General features: G+C 42.5%; 1 protein-coding gene across 1 annotated transcript; it reads right to left on the minus strand.

The window, feature by feature from the left end:
- Positions 1-19,417: 19,417 nt before the first annotated feature.
- LOC307018424 (uncharacterized protein) lies at positions 19,418-21,900 on the minus strand (the record flags this gene model as incomplete). Its single annotated transcript, XM_079648658.1, has 4 exons — positions 19,418-20,734; positions 20,822-21,363; positions 21,473-21,523; positions 21,804-21,900. The coding sequence occupies 4 exons, from the start codon at positions 21,898-21,900 to the stop codon at positions 20,558-20,560; spliced, it is 867 nt and encodes a 288-aa protein (XP_079504784.1). The 3' UTR covers positions 19,418-20,557.

Below are 21,900 nucleotides of genomic sequence, written 5' to 3' on the forward strand. Positions count from 1 at the left end.
CAAGATATCATGGTTTGTGAAATGCACAGTATGTAAGTTTAATATCCGTCAAACACGAAGGAGCTGGCTGAATGCTATAGGACTTTGTAAAGAGTGAAGAAGCGTATAGACACATTGATTTTTGCTAAATACACTTTTTTTAAGCATCAGTTTCATCCTCAATGCAGGGCCTGAAACGTTTGAAGAGTCTTTAAAAGTCAGTTTTATGGCTCAAAGGGTGTGCCTTTTTTTGAAGGTGGGCCTTTTGAGTGTCATTAGGCGCTTTCAAACCTGAGTACTTTTCCCCCCAAACTAGGTCGATAGGGTGGGGAGATTTGGTTTCACACCAAAAAGGATCTGGAACTTGTCCCTAGTTCGAGTGAACCTTTTCACCTCCAGATAGTCCCTGCTAGCGAGGTAGTACTTTCCTGAGGAGGAAATGGTTCGTGGCTGTGTCGGCCACACTAACAATTTCTGATTGGCTGGGCGAATTGCAAACCACGCCCTGTAAAACTCTGAAAAGTTTTGTGAACCCAAAGCAGAAGAAGAAGAAGTGACGTCAGCGGCTTCATTTGCCTAATCCTCACTCAGGGACTTATTCCGGTGAGAATGCAATCTACTAGGGCAGTTCGAGGGACTAAAGAGTTCAGGGGGAACAAGTACCGGGGACCGGCTAAGTACTTGGTGTGAAAGCGGCTATAGTATCTTTCGAAGAACTGGTGAAAAACTCGCTCCGACGGGGAATCGAACGTTGGCCTCCAGATTGACGGGCGGCAATAGCCCTTTCATCAGTTTCCGTAGTGTAGTGGTTATCACGTTCGCCTAACATGCGAAAGGTCCCCGGTTCGAGACCGGGCGGAAACACATTATGTCTTGATTGACTCCACATATCCAAAAGATAGCTATCAGCAAAATAGATGAGCGAGGGAGGAGTCTTTGAACAATGCCAATATGCCGAGAAAAATGAAATTATTCCTAATTGTCTGCTCCTTTCAGACTACGAAGGTGCTGGCCGAACGCTATGGACTTTGGAGAAAGCAGAAACATAAAAAAAAACATCTAAATTCAACACATCTGGAGAGGCATGGTCCTGTAACTTGTATTTCTGATGACATTAATTCCACAATGGTGAGTATTTGTAGTGTTTTTCTTGTATGATTCTAGAGTAAAAGTAAGAAATAGACTATACATGCCTCCCTCTGAACTTCAACTGTAAAGATTTGTATACAGTCCACTGCTACACTTTCTAACTTGTCTAATTAGAGCCTAGGTGTTCATTTTCACATGAAAAGCATGTTGAGTAAAAATGGTTTAGTTGATTTCAGAGCCCTGGTTATCATGGCTTGTGAAATGCAGCGCATGCCAGTTTAATATTGTGAATGTTATTATTGTTGATTTTTGCTAAAAAAACTTCTGTTAAGCATCATTTCAGTTTCCCCTTACCCGCAAATGCTCATCAATCACTTTGGGTCCCATAACTAAAGAAAGAGCGCCCCCGAAATACAGCTTGTGGCCAGAAATATATTACATCCGTAGTGATAAGAACTACCATAGAGAATGAATGGTAACATGTAAGGGACTTAAGTCTTACTGTTGCCTTGCAAGATCCTTAGGTCTCAGTTTGACTCCGGCTCAGGACGTTCTTTGCCAATCTGCTTTCGTTAGAATAAAAATATTTGGATGGAGTGGACTTTCGAGCCCAAGATATCATGGTTTGTGAAATGCACAGTATGTAAGTTTAATGTCCGTCAAACACGAAGGAGCTGGCTGAATGCTATAGGACTTTGGAAAGAGTGAAGAAGCGTATAGACACATTGATTTTTGCTAAATACACTTTTTTTAAGCATCAGTTTCATCCTCAATGCAGGGCCTGAAACGTTTGAAGAGTCTTTAAAAGTCAGTTTTATGGCTCAAAGGGTGTGCCTTTTTTTGAAGGTGGACCTTTTGAGTGTCATTAGGCGCTTTCAAACCTGAGTACTTTTCCCTCCGAACTAGGTCGATAGGGTGGGGAGATTTGGTTTCACACCAAAAAGGATCTGGAACTTGTCCCTAGTTCGCGTGAACCTTTTCACCTCCAGATAGTCCCTGCTAGCGAGGTAGTACTTTCCTGAGGAGGAAATGGTTCGTGGCTGTGTCGGCCACACTAACAATTTCTGATTGGCTGGGCGAATTGCAAACCACGCCCTGTAAAACTCTGAAAAGTTTTGTGAACCCAAAGCAGAAGAAGAAGAAGTGACGTCAGCGGCTTCATTTGCCTAATCCTCACTCAGGGACTTATTCCGGTGAGAATGCAATCTACTAGAGCAGTTCGAGGGACTAAAGAGTTCAGGGGGAACAAGTACCGGGGACCGGCTAAGTACTTGGTGTGAAAGCGGCTATAGTATCTTTCGAAGAACTGGTGAAAAACTTGCTCCGACGGGGAATCGAACGTTGGCCTCCAGTTTGACGGGCGGCAATAGACCTTTCATCAGTTTCCGTAGTGTAGTGGTTATCACGTTCGCCTAACACGCGAAAGGTCCCCGGTTCGAGACCGGGCGGAAACACATTATGTCTTGATTGACTCCACATATCCAAAAGATAGCTATCAGCAAAATAGATGAGCGAGGGAGGAGTCTTTGAACAATGCCAATATGCCGAGAAAAATGAAATTATTCCTAATTGTCTGCTCCTTTCAGACTACGAAGGTGCTGGCCGAACGCTATGGACTTTGGAGAAAGCAGAAACATAAAAAAAAACATCTAAATTCAACACATCTGGAGAGGCATGGTCCTGTAACTTGTATTTCTGATGACATTAATTCCACAATGGTGAGTATTTGTAGTGTTTTTCTTGTATGATTCTAGAGTAAAAGTAAGAAATAGACTATACATGCCTCCCTCTGAACTTCAACTGTAAAGATTTGTATACAGTCCACTGCTACACTTTCTAACTTGTCTAATTAGAGCCTAGGTGTTAATTTTCACATGAAAAGCATGTTGAGTAAAAATGGTTTAGTTGATTTTAGAGCCCTGGTTATCATGGCTTGTGAAATGCAGCGCATGCCAGTTTAATATTGTGAATGTTATTATTGTTGATTTTTGCTAAAAAAACTTCTGTTAAGCATCATTTCAGTTTCCCCTTACCCGCAAATGCTCATCAATCACTTTGGGTCCCATAACTAAAGAAAGAGCGCCCCCGAAATACAGCTTGTGGCCAGAAATATATTACATCCGTAGTGATAAGAACTACCATAGAGAATGAATGGTAACATGTAAGGGACTTAAGTCTTACTGTTGCCTTGCAAGATCCTTAGGTCTCAGTTTGACTCCGGCTCAGGACGTTCTTTGCCAATCTGCTTTCGTTAGAATAAAAATATTTGGATGGAGTGGACTTTCGAGCCCAAGATATCATGGTTTGTGAAATGCACAGTATTTAAGTTTAATATCCGTCAAACACGAAGGAGCTGGCTGAATGCTATAGGACTTTGTAAAGAGTGAAGAAGCGTATAGACACATTGATTTTTGCTAAATACACTTTTTTTAAGCATCAGTTTCATCCTCAATGCAGGGCCTGAAACGTTTGAAGAGTCTTTAAAAGTCAGTTTTATGGCTCAAAGGGTGTGCCTTTTTTTGAAGGTGGGCCTTTTGAGTGTCATTAGGCGCTTTCAAACCTGAGTACTTTTCCCCCCGAACTAGGTCGATAGGGTGGGGAGATTTGGTTTCACACCAAAAAGGATCTGGAACTTGTCCCTAGTTCGAGTGAACCTTTTCACCTCCAGATAGTCCCTGCTAGCGAGGTAGTACTTTCCTGAGGAGGAAATGGTTCGTGGCTGTGTCGGCCACACTAACAATTTCTGATTGGCTGGGCGAATTGCAAACCACGCCCCTTAAAACTCTGAAAAGTTTTGTGAACCCAAAGCAGAAGAAGAAGAAGTGACGTCAGCGGCTTCATTTGCCTAATCCTCCCTCAGGGACTTATTCCGGTGAGAACGCAATCTACTAGGACAGTTCGAGGGGCTAAAGAGTTCGGGGGGAACAAGTACCGGGGACCGGCTAAGTACTTGGTGTGAAAGCGGCTATAGTATCTTTCGAAGAACTGGTGAAAAACTCGCTCCGACGGGGAATCGAACGTTGGCCTCCAGTTTGACGGGCGGCAATAGACCTTTCATCAGTTTCCGTAGTGTAGTGGTTATCACGTTCGCCTAACACGCGAAAGGTCCCCGGTTCGAGACCGGGCGGAAACACATTATGTCTTGATTGACTCCACATATCCAAAAGATAGCTATCAGCAAAATAGATGAGCGAGGGAGGAGTCTTTGAACAATGCCAATATGCCGAGAAAAATGAAATTATTCCTAATTGTCTGCTCCTTTCAGACTACGAAGGTGCTGGCCGAACGCTATGGACTTTGGAGAAAGCAGAAACATAAAAAAAAACATCTAAATTCAACACATCTGGAGAGGCATGGTCCTGTAACTTGTATTTCTGATGACATTAATTCCACAATGGTGAGTATTTGTAGTGTTTTTCTTGTATGATTCTAGAGTAAAAGTAAGAAATAGACTATACATGCCTCCCTCTGAACTTCAACTGTAAAGATTTGTATACAGTCCACTGCTACACTTTCTAACTTGTCTAATTAGAGCCTAGGTGTTAATTTTCACATGAAAAGCATGTTGAGTAAAAATGGTTTAGTTGATTTTAGAGCCCTGGTTATCATGGCTTGTGAAATGCAGCGCATGCCAGTTTAATATTGTGAATGTTATTATTGTTGATTTTTGCTAAAAAAACTTCTGTTAAGCATCATTTCAGTTTCCCCTTACCCGCAAATGCTCATCAATCACTTTGGGTCCCATAACTAAAGAAAGAGCGCCCCCGAAATACAGCTTGTGGCCAGAAATATATTACATCCGTAGTGATAAGAACTACCATAGAGAATGAATGGTAACATGTAAGGGACTTAAGTCTTACTGTTGCCTTGCAAGATCCTTAGGTCTCAGTTTGACTCCGGCTCAGGACGTTCTTTGCCAATCTGCTTTCGTTAGAATAAAAATATTTGGATGGAGTGGACTTTCGAGCCCAAGATATCATGGTTTGTGAAATGCACAGTATGTAAGTTTAATATCCGTCAAACACGAAGGAGCTGGCTGAATGCTATAGGACTTTGTAAAGAGTGAAGAAGCGTATAGACACATTGATTTTTGCTAAATACACTTTTTTTAAGCATCAGTTTCATCCTCAATGCAGGGCCTGAAACGTTTGAAGAGTCTTTAAAAGTCAGTTTTATGGCTCAAAGGGTGTGCCTTTTTTTGAAGGTGGGCCTTTTGAGTGTCATTAGGCGCTTTCAAACCTGAGTACTTTTCCCCCCGAACTAGGTCGATAGGGTGGGGAGATTTGGTTTCACACCAAAAAGGATCTGGAACTTGTCCCTAGTTCGAGTGAACCTTTTCACCTCCAGATAGTCCCTGCTAGCGAGGTAGTACTTTCCTGAGGAGGAAATGGTTCGTGGCTGTGTCGGCCACACTAACAATTTCTGATTGGCTGGGCGAATTGCAAACCACGCCCCTTAAAACTCTGAAAAGTTTTGTGAACCCAAAGCAGAAGAAGAAGAAGTGACGTCAGCGGCTTCATTTGCCTAATCCTCCCTCAGGGACTTATTCCGGTGAGAACGCAATCTACTAGGACAGTTCGAGGGGCTAAAGAGTTCGGGGGGAACAAGTACCGGGGACCGGCTAAGTACTTGGTGTGAAAGCGGCTATAGTATCTTTCGAAGAACTGGTGAAAAACTCGCTCCGACGGGGAATCGAACGTTGGCCTCCAGTTTGACGGGCGGCAAAAGCCCTTTCATCAGTTTCCGTAGTGTAGTCGTTATCACGTTCGCCTCACACGCGAAAGGTCCCCGGTTCGAGACCGGGCGGAAACACATTATGTCTTGATTGACTCCATATATCCAAAAGATATCTATCCGCAAAATAGATGAGCGAGGGAGGACTCTTTGAACAATGCCAATATGCCGAGAAAAATGAAATGATTCCTAATTGTCTTCTCCTTTCAGACTACGAAGGTGCTGGCCGAACGCTTTGGACTTTGGAGAAAGCAGAAACATTTAAAAAAAAACATCTAAATTCAAAACATCTGGAGAGGCATGGTCCTGTAACTTGTATTTCTGATGACATTAATTCCACAATGGTGAGTATTTGTAGTGTTTTTCTTCTATGATTCTAGAGTAAAAGTAAGAAATAGACTATACGTGCCTCCCTCTGAACTTCAACTGTAAAGATTTGTATACAGTCCACTGCTACACTTTCTAACTTGTCTAATTAGAGCCTAGGTGTTAATTTTCACATGAAAAGCATGTTGAGTAAAAATGGTTTAGTTGATTTCAGAGCCCTGGTTATCATGGCTTGTGAAATGCAGCGCATGCCAGTTTAATATTGTGAATGTTATTATTGTTGATTTTTGCTAAAAAAACTTCTGTTAAGCATCATTTCAGTTTCCCCTTACCCGCAAATGCTCATCAATCACTTTGGGTCCCATAACTAAAGAAAGAGCGCCCCCGAAATACAGCTTGTGGCCAGAAATATATTACATCCGTAGTGATAAGAACTACCATAGAGAATGAATGGTAACATGTAAGGGACTTAAGTCTTACTGTTGCCTTACAAGATCCTTAGGTCTCAGTTTGACTCCGGCTCGGGACGTTCTTTGCCAATCTGCTTTCATTAGAATAAAAATATTTGGATGGAGTGGACTTTCGAGCCCAAGATATCATGGTTTGTGAAATGCACAGTATGTAAGTTTAATATCCGTCAAACACGAAGGAGCTGGCTGAATGCTATAGGACTTTGTAAAGAGTGAAGAAGCGTATAGACACATTGATTTTTTCTAAATACACTTTTTTTAAGCATCAGTTTCATCCTCAATGCAGGGCCTGAAACGTTTGAAGAGTCTTTAAAAGTCAGTTTTATGGCTCAAAGGGTGTGCCTTTTTTTGAAGGTGGGCCTTTTGAGTGTCATTAGGCGCTTTCAAACCTGAGTACTTTTCCCCCCAAACTAGGTCGATAGGGTGGGGAGATTTGGTTTCACACCAAAAAGGATCTGGAACTTGTCCCTAGTTCGAGTGAACCTTTTCACCTCCAGATAGTCCCTGCTAGCGAGGTAGTACTTTCCTGAGGAGGAAATGGTTCGTGGCTGTGTCGGCCACACTAACAATTTCTGATTGGCTGGGCGAATTGCAAACCACGCCCTGTAAAACTCTGAAAAGTTTTGTGAACCCAAAGCAGAAGAAGAAGAAGTGACGTCAGCCGCTTCATTTGCCTAATCCTCACTCAGGGACTTATTCCGGTGAGAATGCAATCTACGAGGGCAGTTCGAGGGACTAAAGAGTTCAGGGGGAACAAGTACCGGGGACCGGCTAAGTACTTGGTGTGAAAGCGGCTATAGTATCTTTCGAAGAACTGGTGAAAAACTCGCTCCGACGGGGAATCGAACGTTGGCGTCCAGTTTGACTGGCGGCAATAGCCCTTTCATCAGTTTCCGTAGTGTAGTGGTTATCACGTTCGCCTAACACGCGAAAGATCCCCGGTTCGAGACCGGGCGGAAACACATTATGTCTTGATTGACTCCACATATCCAAAAGATAGCTATCAGCAAAATAGATGAGCGAGGGAGGAGTCTTTGAACAATGCCAATATGCCGAGAAAAATGAAATTATTCCTAATTGTCTGCTCCTTTCAGACTACGAAGGTGCTGGCCGAACGCTATGGACTTTGGAGAAAGCAGAAACATAAAAAAAAACATCTAAATTCAACACATCTGGAGAGGCATGGTCCTGTAACTTGTATTTCTGATGACATTAATTCCACAATGGTGAGTATTTGTAGTGTTTTTCTTGTATGATTCTAGAGTAAAAGTAAGAAATAGACTATACATGCCTCCCTCTGAACTTCAACTGTAAAGATTTGTATACAGTCCACTGCTACACTTTCTAACTTGTCTAATTAGAGCCTAGGTGTTAATTTTCACATGAAAAGCATGTTGAGTAAAAATGGTTTAGTTGATTTTAGAGCCCTGGTTATCATGGCTTGTGAAATGCAGCGCATGCCAGTTTAATATTGTGAATGTTATTATTGTTGATTTTTGCTAAAAAAACTTCTGTTAAGCATCATTTCAGTTTCCCCTTACCCGCAAATGCTCATCAATCACTTTGGGTCCCATAACTAAAGAAAGAGCGCCCCCGAAATACAGCTTGTGGCCAGAAATATATTACATCCGTAGTGATAAGAACTACCATAGAGAATGAATGGTAACATGTAAGGGACTTAAGTCTTACTGTTGCCTTGCAAGATCCTTAGGTCTCAGTTTGACTCCGGCTCAGGACGTTCTTTGCCAATCTGCTTTCGTTAGAATAAAAATATTTGGATGGAGTGGACTTTCGAGCCCAAGATATCATGGTTTGTGAAATGCACAGTATGTAAGTTTAATATCCGTCAAACACGAAGGAGCTGGCTGAATGCTATAGGACTTTGTAAAGAGTGAAGAAGCGTATAGACACATTGATTTTTGCTAAATACACTTTTTTTAAGCATCAGTTTCATCCTCAATGCAGGGCCTGAAACGTTTGAAGAGTCTTTAAAAGTCAGTTTTATGGCTCAAAGGGTGTGCCTTTTTTTGAAGGTGGGCCTTTTGAGTGTCATTAGGCGCTTTCAAACCTGAGTACTTTTCCCCCCGAACTAGGTCGATAGGGTGGGGAGATTTGGTTTCACACCAAAAAGGATCTGGAACTTGTCCCTAGTTCGAGTGAACCTTTTCACCTCCAGATAGTCCCTGCTAGCGAGGTAGTACTTTCCTGAGGAGGAAATGGTTCGTGGCTGTGTCGGCCACACTAACAATTTCTGATTGGCTGGGCGAATTGCAAACCACGCCCTGTAAAACTCTGAAAAGTTTTGTGAACCCAAAGCAGAAGAAGAAGAAGTGACGTCAGCGGCTTCATTTGCCTAATCCTCACTCAGGGACTTATTCCGGTGAGAATGCAATCTACTAGAGCAGTTCGAGGGACTAAAGAGTTCAGGGGGAACAAGTACCGGGGACCGGCTAAGTACTTGGTGTGAAAGCGGCTATAGTATCTTTCGAAGAACTGGTGAAAAACTCGCTCCGACGGGGAATCGAACGTTGGCCTCCAGTTTGACGGGCGGCAATAGACCTTTCATCAGTTTCCGTAGTGTAGTGGTTATCACGTTCGCCTAACACGCGAAAGGTCCCCGGTTCGAGACCGGGCGGAAACACATTATGTCTTGATTGACTCCACATATCCAAAAGATAGCTATCAGCAAAATAGATGAGCGAGGGAGGAGTCTTTGAACAATGCCAATATGCCGAGAAAAATGAAATTATTCCTAATTGTCTGCTCCTTTCAGACTACGAAGGTGCTGGCCGAACGCTATGGACTTTGGAGAAAGCAGAAACATAAAAAAAAACATCTAAATTCAACACATCTGGAGAGGCATGGTCCTGTAACTTGTATTTCTGATGACATTAATTCCACAATGGTGAGTATTTGTAGTGTTTTTCTTGTATGATTCTAGAGTAAAAGTAAGAAATAGACTATACATGCCTCCCTCTGAACTTCAACTGTAAAGATTTGTATACAGTCCACTGCTACACTTTCTAACTTGTCTAATTAGAGCCTAGGTGTTAATTTTCACATGAAAAGCATGTTGAGTAAAAATGGTTTAGTTGATTTTAGAGCCCTGGTTATCATGGCTTGTGAAATGCAGCGCATGCCAGTTTAATATTGTGAATGTTATTATTGTTGATTTTTGCTAAAAAAACTTCTGTTAAGCATCATTTCAGTTTCCCCTTACCCGCAAATGCTCATCAATCACTTTGGGTCCCATAACTAAAGAAAGAGCGCCCCCGAAATACAGCTTGTGGCCAGAAATATATTACATCCGTAGTGATAAGAACTACCATAGAGAATGAATGGTAACATGTAAGGGACTTAAGTCTTACTGTTGCCTTGCAAGATCCTTAGGTCTCAGTTTGACTCCGGCTCAGGACGTTCTTTGCCAATCTGCTTTCGTTAGAATAAAAATATTTGGATGGAGTGGACTTTCGAGCCCAAGATATCATGGTTTGTGAAATGCACAGTATGTAAGTTTAATATCCGTCAAACACGAAGGAGCTGGCTGAATGCTATAGGACTTTGTAAAGAGTGAAGAAGCGTATAGACACATTGATTTTTGCTAAATACACTTTTTTAAAGCATCAGTTTCATCCTCAATGCAGGGCCTGAAACGTTTGAAGAGTCTTTAAAAGTCAGTTTTATGGCTCAAAGGGTGTGCCTTTTTTTGAAGGTGGGCCTTTTGAGTGTCATTAGGCGCTTTCAAACCTGAGTACTTTTCCCCCCAAACTAGGTCGATAGGGTGGGGAGATTTGGTTTCACACCAAAAAGGATCTGGAACTTGTCCCTAGTTCGAGTGAACCTTTTCACCTCCAGATAGTCCCTGCTAGCGAGGTAGTACTTTCCTGAGGAGGAAATGGTTCGTGGCTGTGTCGGCCACACTAACAATTTCTGATTGGCTGGGCGAATTGCAAACCACGCCCTGTAAAACTCTGAAAAGTTTTGTGAACCCAAAGCAGAAGAAGAAGAAGTGACGTCAGCGGCTTCATTTGCCTAATCCTCACTCAGGGACTTATTCCGGTGAGAATGCAATCTACTAGGGCAGTTCGAGGGACTAAAGAGTTCAGGGGGAACAAGTACCGGGGACCGGCTAAGTACTTGGTGTGAAAGCGGCTATAGTATCTTTCGAAGAACTGGTGAAAAACTCGCTCCGACGGGGAATCGAACGTTGGCCTCCAGTTTGACGGGCGGCAATAGCCCTTTCATCAGTTTCCGTAGTGTAGTGGTTATCACGTTCGCCTAACACGCGAAAGGTCCCCGGTTCGAGACCGGGCGGAAACACATTATGTCTTGATTGACTCCACATATCCAAAAGATAGCTATCAGCAAAATAGATGAGCGAGGGAGGAGTCTTTGAACAATGCCAATATGCCGAGAAAAATGAAATTATTCCTAATTGTCTGCTCCTTTCAGACTACGAAGGTGCTGGCCGAACGCTATGGACTTTGGAGAAAGCAGAAACATAAAAAAAAACATCTGGAGAGGCATGGTCCTGTAACTTGTATTTCTGATGACATTAATTCCACAATGGTGAGTATTTGTAGTGTTTTTCTTGTATGATTCTAGAGTAAAAGTAAGAAATAGACTATACATGCCTCCCTCTGAACTTCAACTGTAAAGATTTGTATACAGTCCACTGCTACACTTTCTAACTTGTCTAATTAGAGCCTAGGTGTTCATTTTCACATGAAAAGCATGTTGAGTAAAAATGGTTTAGTTGATTTCAGAGCCCTGGTTATCATGGCTTGTGAAATGCAGCGCATGCCAGTTTAATATTGTGAATGTTATTATTGTTGATTTTTGCTAAAAAAACTTCTGTTAAGCATCATTTCAGTTTCACCTTACCCGCAAATGCTCATCAATCACTTTGGGTCCCATAACTAAAGAAAGAGCGCCCCCGAAATACAGCTTGTGGCCAGAAATATATTACATCCGTAGTGATAAGAACTACCATAGAGAATGAATGGTAACATGTAAGGGACTTAAGTCTTACTGTTGCCTTGCAAGATCCTTAGGTCTCAGTTTGACTCCGGCTCAGGACGTTCTTTGCCAATCTGCTTTCGTTAGAATAAAAATATTTGGATGGAGTGGACTTTCGAGCCCAAGATATCATGGTTTGTGAAATGCACAGTATGTAAGTTTAATGTCCGTCAAACACGAAGGAGCTGGCTGAATGCTATAGGACTTTGGAAAGAGTGAAGAAGCGTATAGACACATTGATTTTTGCTAAATACACTTTTTTTAAGCATCAGTTTCATCCTCAATGCAGGGCCTGAAACGTTTGAAGAGTCTTTAAAAGTCAGTTTTATGGCTCAAAGGGTGTGCCTTTTTTTGAAGGTGGGCCTTTTGAGTGTCATTAGGCGCTTTCAAACCTGAGTACTTTTCCCTCCGAACTAGGTCGATAGGGTGGGGAGATTTGGTTTCACACCAAAAAGGATCTGGAACTTGTCCCTAGTTCGCGTGAACCTTTTCACCTCCAGATAGTCTCTGCTAGCGAGGTAGTACTTTCCTGAGGAGGAAATGGTTCGTGGGTGTGTCGGCCACACTAAAAATTTCTGATTGGCTGGGCGAATTGCAAACCACGCCCCTTAAAACTCTGAAAAGTTTTGTGAACCCAAAGCAGAAGAAGAAGAAGTGACGTCAGCGGCTTCATTTGCCTAATCCTCCCTCAGGGACTTATTCCGGTGAGAACGCAATCTACTAGGACAGTTCGAGGGGCTAAAGAGTTCGGGGGAACAAGTACCGGGGACCGGCTAAGTACTTGGTGTGAAAGCGGCTATAGTATGTTTCGAAGAACTGGTGAAAAACTCGCTCCGACGTGGAATCGAACGTTGGCCTCCAGTTTGACGGGCGGCGATAGCCCTTTCATCAGTTTCCGTAGTGTAGTGGTTATCACGTTCGCCTAACACGCGAAAGGTCCCCGGTTCGAGACCGGGCGGAAACACGTTATGTCTTGATTGACTCCACATATCCAAAAGATATCTATCAGCAAAATAGATCAACGAGGGAGGACTGTTTGAACAATGCAAATATGCCGAGAAAAATGAAATTATTCCTAATTGTCTGCTCCTTTCAGACTACGAAGGTGCTGGTCGAACGCTATGGACTTTGGAGAAAGCGGAAACATTTAAAAAAAAATCTAAATTCAACACATCTGGAGAGGCATGGTCCTGTAACTTGTATTTCTGATGACATTAATTCCACAATGGTGAGTATTTGTAGTGTTTTTCTTGTATGATTCTAGAGTAAAAGTAAGAAATAGACTATACATGCCTCCCTCTGAACTTCAACTGTAAAGATTTGTATACAGTCCACTGCTACACTTTCTAACTTGTCTAATTAGAGCCTAGGTGTTAATTTTCACATGAAAAGCATGTTGAGTAAAAATGGTTTAGTTGATTTTAGAGCCCTGGTTATCATGGCTTGTGAAATGCAGCGCATGCCAGTTTAATATTGTGAATGTTATTATTGTTGATTTTTGCTAAAAAGACTTCTGTTAAGCATCATTTCAGTTTCCCCTTACCCACAAATGCTCATAAATCACTTTGGGTCACATAACTAAAGAAAGAGCGCCCCCGAAATACAGCTTGTGGCCAGAAATATATTACATCCGTAGTGATAAGAACTACCATAGAGAATGAATGGTAACATGTAAGGGACTTAAGTCTTACTGTTGCCTTGCAAGATCCTTAGGTCTCAGTTTGACTCCGGCTCGGGACGTTCTTTGCCAACCTGCTTTCGTTTGAATAAAAATATTTGGACGGGACTGGACTTTCGAGCCCAAGATATCATGGTTTGTGAAATGCACAGCATGTAAGTTTAATATCCGTCAAACACGAAGGAGCTGGCTGAATGCTATAGGACTTTGGAAAGAGTGAAGAAGCGTATAGACACATTGATTTTTGCTAAATACACTTTTTTAAAGCATCAGTTTCATCCTCAATGCAGGGCCTGAAAAGTTTGAAGAGTCTTTAAAAGTCAGTTTTATGGCTCAAAGGGTGTGCCTTTTTTTGAAGGTGGGCCTTTTGAGTGTCATTAGGCGCTTTCAAACCTGAGTACTTTTCCCCCCGAACTAGGTCGATAGGGTGGGGAGATTTGGTTTCACACCAAAAAGGATCTGGAACTTGTCCCTAGTTCGCGTGAACCTTTTTACCTCCAGATAGTCCCTGCTAGCGACGTAGTACTTTCCTGAGGAGGAAATGGTTCGTGGGTGTGTCGGCCACACTAACAATTTTTGATTGGCTGGGCGAATTGCAAACCACACCCCGTAAAACTCTGAAAAGTTTTGTGAACCCAAAGCAGAAGAAGAAGACGTGACGTCAGCGGCTTCATTTGCCTAATCCTCCCTCAGGGACTTATTCCGGTGAGAACGCAATCTACTAGGACAGTTCGAGGGGCTAAAGAGTTCGGGGGGAACAAGTACCGGGGACAGGCTAAGTACTTGGTGTGAAAGCGGCTATAGTATGTTTCGAAGAACTGGTGAAAAACTCGCTCCGACGTGGAATCGAACGTTGGCCTCCAGTTTGACGGGCGGCAATAGCCCTTTGATCAGTTTCCGTAGTGTAGTGGTTATCACGTTCGCCTAACACGCGAAAGGTCCCCGGTTCGAGACCGGGCGGAAACTCATTATGTCTTGATTGACTCCACATATCCAAAAGATATCTATCAGCAAAATAGATGAGTGAGGGACGACTCTTTGAACAATGCAAATATGCCGAGAAAAATGAAATTATTCCTAATTGTCTGTTCCTTTCAGACTACGAAGGTGCTGGCCGAACGCTATGGACTTTGGAGAAAGCGGAAACATTTTAAAAAAAAACTTAATTCAACACATCTGGAGAGGCATGGTCCTGTAACTTGTATTTCTGATGACATTAATTCCACAATGGTGAGTATTTGTAGTGTTTTTCTTGTATGATTCTAGAGTAAAAGTAAGAAATAGACTATACATGCCTCCCTCTGAACTTCAACTGTAAAGATTTGTATACAGTCCACTGCTACACTTTCTAACTTGTCTAATTAGAGCCTAGGTGTTAATTTTCACATGAAAAGCATGTTGAGTAAAAATGGTTTAGTTGATTTTAGAGCCCTGGTTATCATGGCTTGTGAAATGCAGCGCATGCCAGTTTAATATTGTGAATGTTATTATTGTTGATTTTTGCTAAAAAAACTTCTGTTAAGCATCATTTCAGTTTCCCCTTACCCACAAATGCTCATCAATCACTTTAGGTCACATAACTAAAGAAAGAGCGCCCCCGAAATACAGCTTGTGGCCAGAAATATATTACATCCGTAGTGATAAGAACTACCATAGAGAATGAATGGTAACATGTAACGGACTCCAGATAGTCCCTGCTAGCGAGGTAGTACTTTCCTGAGGAGGAAATGGTTCGTGGGTGTGTCGGCCACACTAACAATTTCTGATTGGCTGGGCGAATTGCAAACCACGCCCCGTAAAACTCTGAAAAGTTTTGTGAACCCAAAGCAGTAGAAGAAGACGTGACGTCAGCGGCTTCATTTGCCTAATCCTCCCTCAGGGACTTGTTCCGGTGAGAACGCAATCTACTAGGGCAGTTCGAGGGGCTAAAGAGTTCGGGGGGAACAAGTACCGGGGACCGGCTAAGTACTTGGTGTGAAAGCGGCTATAGTATCTTTCGAAGAACTGGTGAAAAACTTGCTCCGACGGGGAATCGAACGTTGGCCTCCAGTTTGACGGGCGGCAATAGCCCTTTCATCAGTTTCCGTAGTGTAGTGGTTATCACGTTCGCCTAACACGCGAAAGGTCCCCGGTTCGAGACCGGGCGGAAACACGTTATGTCTTGATTGCAGCATCACCCAGCTCAGGATCATCCAGTTCTCATTCATGATGGCATAGGAAGACATGGTGCCGGACGACAGCACAACCTTCCTAGCCACTCTGCGAGTGTGATCTGACCTCAGGGCCTGTCCATAGGTCCCCTGAAGCAGCAGAGTAAGGAGCTCCTCCTGCCGCTGATACTCACGGACCAGGCACTCCACCAGTTAAAGAAGAGACAGAAACTCCACACCAGCCATCAGCATCTGAGTATCCACCAAATGGAGCCGGAGTGTCTTCCTGTCTGAGGAACCCAGTGATGGTCCTTTGGCCGTAGACTCCTGCCTCAAAATCCCTGACATTCTGCACACACAGCAGGTATTTCAGGTGAGCTCTCTCATATTTCAGATTGAGCGCCTCCGTCAGCTACTTGGACATGTCCTCTGGTGATCTGCCGCTGCGCCTCATCTCATCCAGGACAGATTTGCAGACAGCCTTTTTGTGCATTTTGAGCATTTGTCCTCACATGCTCATGTTTTTGAGCGGCAGACTTGTCCTGAAGGGAAGGATTTTTTTTTTATTCTCATACCCTCCTGTGAAGGGTCCTGTCTCAGGTGGCCAGATGGACCCTTCCTGAAAGACACTCTCATCTTTCCTGGGAAGAATATGATTTTCTTCATTATCTCCTCCACACAGCAAAACACAATGCAACATATATATTAAGACGTGCAAAACTCATCATACTGTTATATTAGCAGAATTATTCATTTCATTCATTCACGTTAACCAGGATTTGTATAGGTAACACATGTTATATTACATGATCAGACAGGCAGACAAACAAACAAACAGAGGGGCAGGTGAGCAGGAAGATGTATTATGTATTGCCCTGTCAATGTGAGTGACTCACTTTATTTCATGTTTACATTCATTGGGATTTGAAATAGGTAATAACTTTTCTATTAGATGAACTCAACAGACAGACAGAAAAGCAGATGGGTAACATCTTTAGCCATAAAATAATAACAAAAGTATAATAGAAGATAGCAAAAAAAAAGTTTTAAGACTGAATACTGTAGTATTTACCCAATTAAAATGTACTGTAGTAAGTAGAACTGCAGCAATGAAAAGAGTCAAATAATGCAGTATTTTGGATCAGTGTTAACAAGATAAACCTGTAAAACACATTTGACAGCTCTTTTGCCATGTGCCATGAGTAATAAATCAGCTGCTGTGAACGCTGACATTTACTGTAAATACATGACGTTAGTGTAACGTTAGCTAACACAAGTTACAGCACATTAGCGCTAACAACAGACAGAGTTAAAGACAAACTAACAACTATTGCAAAAACAGTGTAACAATATGATAAGTGATAATTCAGTCATAGAAAAATAAGCCCGATGTTTGATAAGTTTGACGTGATGTTAGAAGTCGAATTGTGTCGCTAATGTCGTCTCTCTATCTGTAAGATGCTGCTGCTGTTGCTCCGCCTGTCAATCTCTGTCACTGGAAACTGGGGTTGCGTTGGGATAGTTTAAAAATCAGCTCCTAAATTCTAACCCTATTTCCTATTCCTTGACCTCTGAGTGAAACGTTACGGGGTTAAGGGATAGTGGATAGGAGAATTCAAAAGGACTTACTAGAAGAGACTGCGGTACTTAGAGAATCCGAATGCACTTTCACTATCCGACGTGTTTATGATGCGCCAGCGGACGTCATTGTGTGCGTCTGCTCCTGTGGGAAACTATGGAAACTACAGTTTTCTTAGCGGACAACATGGATGTATAATAAGAACGAGGGACTCATCTAGAGACTGCATCGTGCTCTGATGCTGTTGCTTTATGCTTTATGAACAACAGATAAACATCTTCTTCATGACCAAAGTTGGCATTGAAATAAAAAAGTGAAATTGGTGCTCATCACCCTCTCCCTCCGGTCCACATTAATACAAATGATCCCAATACGTATGATTGTATGAACTATGAAAATATCTTAAAATCAATACAAATGTATTTATTATAAACGTTAGTCTTTAAAACCTATCACTGTGTATATCACTATTCAAACATCTTTTAAAAGTTGACAAACCCCACACAGCTCAGTGAAATGTTGACTTTATTTGATCATTTCAGTAAAAACTAACGTTCATATTTCTCTTTTTGATTATAATACTGATGAACGTTCAAAACAAAGCACTTTGGCAACTTACCACATACGTTTTAAAATGCTTAATAAGCACCGTAACTTTCATGATATAATTTCTCCGTCATAATCGTTGTGTCCGTGAACGGCCGACTGTTGTGTGGGGTCAAATGCTGCGGCTGCAAGGCATTGTGGGGCAGCATTTTCTCCTCTCCTTTCGGTTAGGGAGGTCCAGTGGTTCCTAAGCTAAAGGAGGTTATAAAGGAAGTTTGAAACCTCCTTTCCTATCATTCTAGAGAATTCGTACGGCACTTATCATGGCTGCCACTGAGGGACTTCCGGGTCATTTCACTCCGTTAGGAAGGTTCCTAAGCTAAATGGACTATTCGACTGCAGCCGGGGTCTCCTTACTTCTACCAAAAGGGTGCAACAGCGCACCCAATTTCTCGCTTGTGGCCAGAAATATATTGCAGCTACAGTGTAAGAACTACCATAGAGAATGAATGGTAAAAGTTAAGAGAGATAGTCCCCGGTTCGAGACGGGCGGAAACACATTATGTCTTGTTTGCTTCAACATATATATAAAATAAATTAAATAGATAGAAATGGCGTCATTGATTGAAATGCCAAAATGTCGAGTAAAGTGAAATTATGTTATAATAATTTACAAGAATATAATTTGGTGTTCATGTCAATTATGAGACAGATCGTTATCTGTCCCTTGATTGTCTGTTTAACGGAAATTACTGATGCGTCCTCCTCGAACTCAGCATTAAGGGGGCGTCAACATGTACGTGAGTTGGCGGCGTGTTACTTATGAAGCACCTCGTGGGGAGTTTTTATCAGAGACACTTCATGACCGCATCACTTCTCCATCTTTGAAACCACCGGGTTGACCGGTTTTTGCTTCGGTCCTCGGTATGTATTGTGTAACAGATGTAAATATGCAGTGGGGTTTATTTAATTTAATTTTGTATAATCACACAAATTCTGTGTTTTATATTATTTTATTTTGTGTTCTTCATTCTATTGAATGTTAAATACCTGGCAAGGTCGGAGATCAGTGGGCGAACCTCCTCTGAAGTGTGGTCGCTGTGCTCAGGAGTTTTTTGTTGTGAGGACTTTTCCCCCCTATATATTGTGTCCCTCACGTTTCCTCTTCCCTTTTCGTAAAATGTTCCACGTGTGAGGAGTCACTGTGAGGGAAATTGATGTAAAACTGATCGTTTTATCTGTTCTCAGGTACGTTGCTTTTTCGTAACATGTTCCACGTGAGAGGAGTCACTGTGAGGGAAATTGATGTAAAACTGATCATTTTACCTGTTGTCAGTCATTAAACAGAGATTGTCTCAACTTTACGCTTGCTCGGGTCTCGTCCATTATCAACACAAAGCAGAGACCGCTTAACCACACCGGTTACATATGCTCCTGTCCGCCTGTTGTCCTAACCTAGCCTTAGCTTTGCTTTGAGGGGGAGGCTAACATTAGCATTGTGCCGCCTCGTTTTCTCTATATAAACTAAGCACAAAAAGTAAGGAAATGTGTGTTTGTTAGATTATGTCTTTGTTGAAACAATACTTTTTGGCAATACATCTTATACCGTAGGAAAGCCTGTATGTATATATACCTTTTTTTAAATGGTGCCACTTTTGTGAGGAACATACATTTGTGGGATCGGCCAAACCTTTTTTTTTTTGGCTGTTGACCGCTGTTAATGATTCAAAGTTACTCACTGATGTATTAATAAATAACATAGTTGTTCAGAGTACAAAGTGACCAAAATGTATTAATTGATATTACATATAATTGATTTGGTCGAGGTAAAACATGTGATGTCATTTAACCATATTGCAGTGAAGATCAGAATCATTATCAGGTTTAATGCAGTTTTTTTTCATAAACAAAGATTTTGCAATTCACATTTTATATAGATTACTAAATGTACAATCAGGTTTATTTAGAATTATGCACAATATGGACCAAATTGCAATGTGTTTCTAGTGATTGTAAAACACTAGAATGAATTTTCAGAAATTAGCCCGTGGATCCCACAGCTCCAGTATTGAAAAGTTTGAGGATGTTAAACTTTACTAACTCAAACATGTTCTGTGTTTGCCCACAGGCGGAGAAAAGGTCACAGTGATGCAGTACAGCAGGCAATGTCTACACTCAGCATCTCTGAAGAGCAAAAGAAGTATCTGGATTTTAACTTCAAAGGCTGGGAGTTGAATCCACCTCTAGGTTTTTGGTAACAAAAGAGCACGTCACCCAACTCAGGATCCTCCAGTTCTCGTTCATGATGGCATAGGAAGACATGGTGCCGGACGACAGCACAACCTTCCTAGCCCCTCTGCGAGTGTGATCTGACCTCAGGGCCTGTCCAAAGGTCCCCGGAAGCAGCAGAGTAAGGAGCTCCTCCACCTGGACCAGGTAGTGGAAAGAATTAGATACTCCACACCAGCCATGAGCCTCTGCGTTTCCACCAAATGGAGCCGGAGTATCTGCCTTTCTGAGGTACCCAGTGATGGTTTCCTGGCAGCCGACTCCTGCCTTAACATCCCTGACGTTCTGTACACACAGCAGGAAGAGCTCTCTCATATTTAAGATGGAGCACCTTGGAGATGTCCTATGGTGATGTGCCGCTGCGCCTCATCTCATCCAGGACAGATTTACAGACCACGTTTTTGAGTGTCAGGAAGGCCTGCAGTCTTGCTGAAGCGCTTTGGTAGCTTCTCCAGCCGCTGGGGCTTGATGTCTTGCCAGTACTTCTTACAAGCCTTGCAGGGGAGTTGCGAGGCTAGAATATATTACTGGCTGCTGGTCCCAATGATTACTCTTGGCCTTCCAGCGCTGTTGAGCCGTGTATACCCATAGAAGACTTTCTATTGGCCAGAAGCCTCTGCATACACTTGCTTAATGATAGTTAATAAACAATATTTCAACATGATGATATTACATATATTATGTGCACGCCTGTTTTTTAACAGTGAGGTAGTGTAGGTAGGTAATTTGAATGACCTGTATCTATCAAAGACTCTGGTTTTTGTGTGTCAGAGGCTTGTGTCAAAGGCGGCAGGGACTTGGTCACAACATCAGAGGACTGCCGGGAACTGGAAGACAGAATTGGCACTGCCCCAAATGGATCAGCACAGGATTCCTGAAATAGCACAAATATAGTGAATTAGTTAGTCAGCCAGTCTGTCAGTACTTGACAGTAAGTAGATATAAATATGAACTGGATTACCTGAGAGTCTGTGCCCACTACAACAGTAGGGGCAGGACAATGATGCTCCGTCTCCATGGCTACTGCCGCTGGGTTGTTTGGCTGTGCCCTGTTCTTGTCCCAGTTCAAAACAACAGGACGACAGCCTGGCTCCACGTACTGCAGTCCAAATCTCTCCCCCGTGTCCCTCTTGGAGAGCTGCAGTGCTGGGTATTTGGACCTTCCTGTGACTTTTACAGAGTTGGTGTTAAGCTCTGAAATCAACCGGGGGTCAAACACGGCTGGCAGGTCCACATCTGGCTGTTTCAGATCCACCAGCCTCTGGTAGTTCCAGCGCACAACTCCAGTCATAGCCTGGAATAGCTGGAATAGTTCACAGGACACCCGGTTGCCTGTCACCCATTGGGCTTGGTGTCCGTGGAAACCCTCCTGCTGAGAGGTGCCTCTCACAGGGATCCACACAGGCACGGCAGCTCCCTCACCCTTATTGTAATTCAGCTGCAGGGTGCCACCATACCTGTAGAGGATTCCCTCTCCCACTTCAGTGTCGCTCAGGCAGCCAACTTGACAATAATGTCTTTGTTAAACTTGTTCCTTGATGCGCAAATGTTCTTGAGATTTCCAGAGGTGGCCTTTTCCAGGATAGCATCTGTGGTCCTCCAGCTGTCCCACAAGTGCTCCTGAGCCCCAGGTTGAAGGACCTTAAAGGCAGCGCAGCAGTCCCTAAAGCATTAAAAAGAAATTTAATTAAAGCTGAAAACCTTGTACAATAAATTTGTGCAAAATTAGTGTAATCATATTTACAGTATATAATATTTAACTGTAACTATTCATGTGTATTATATTTATGAAGAGTCAGATTACAGAATAAAATGCACAATTAAAAAACAACAACTCAAAAAAAAGAATCAACTGTTTTCAATTGAAACTTGTTGTTTATACCTGTCCACCCACTGGTAGCGTGCCTTCTCCACTCCAGCCACAGTGTAGCGTTAATACAGACCCTCATACAACGGGTTAAGGGACCTATCACACTCTGACTGCAGCATCACCCAGCTCAGGGTCATCCAGTTCTCATTCATGATGGCATAGGAAGACAT

Source organism: Notothenia rossii (assembly GCF_949606895.1).
Source record: "Notothenia rossii genome assembly, chromosome: 9".
In the NCBI taxonomy this organism is placed as follows: domain Eukaryota; kingdom Metazoa; phylum Chordata; class Actinopteri; order Perciformes; family Nototheniidae; genus Notothenia; species Notothenia rossii.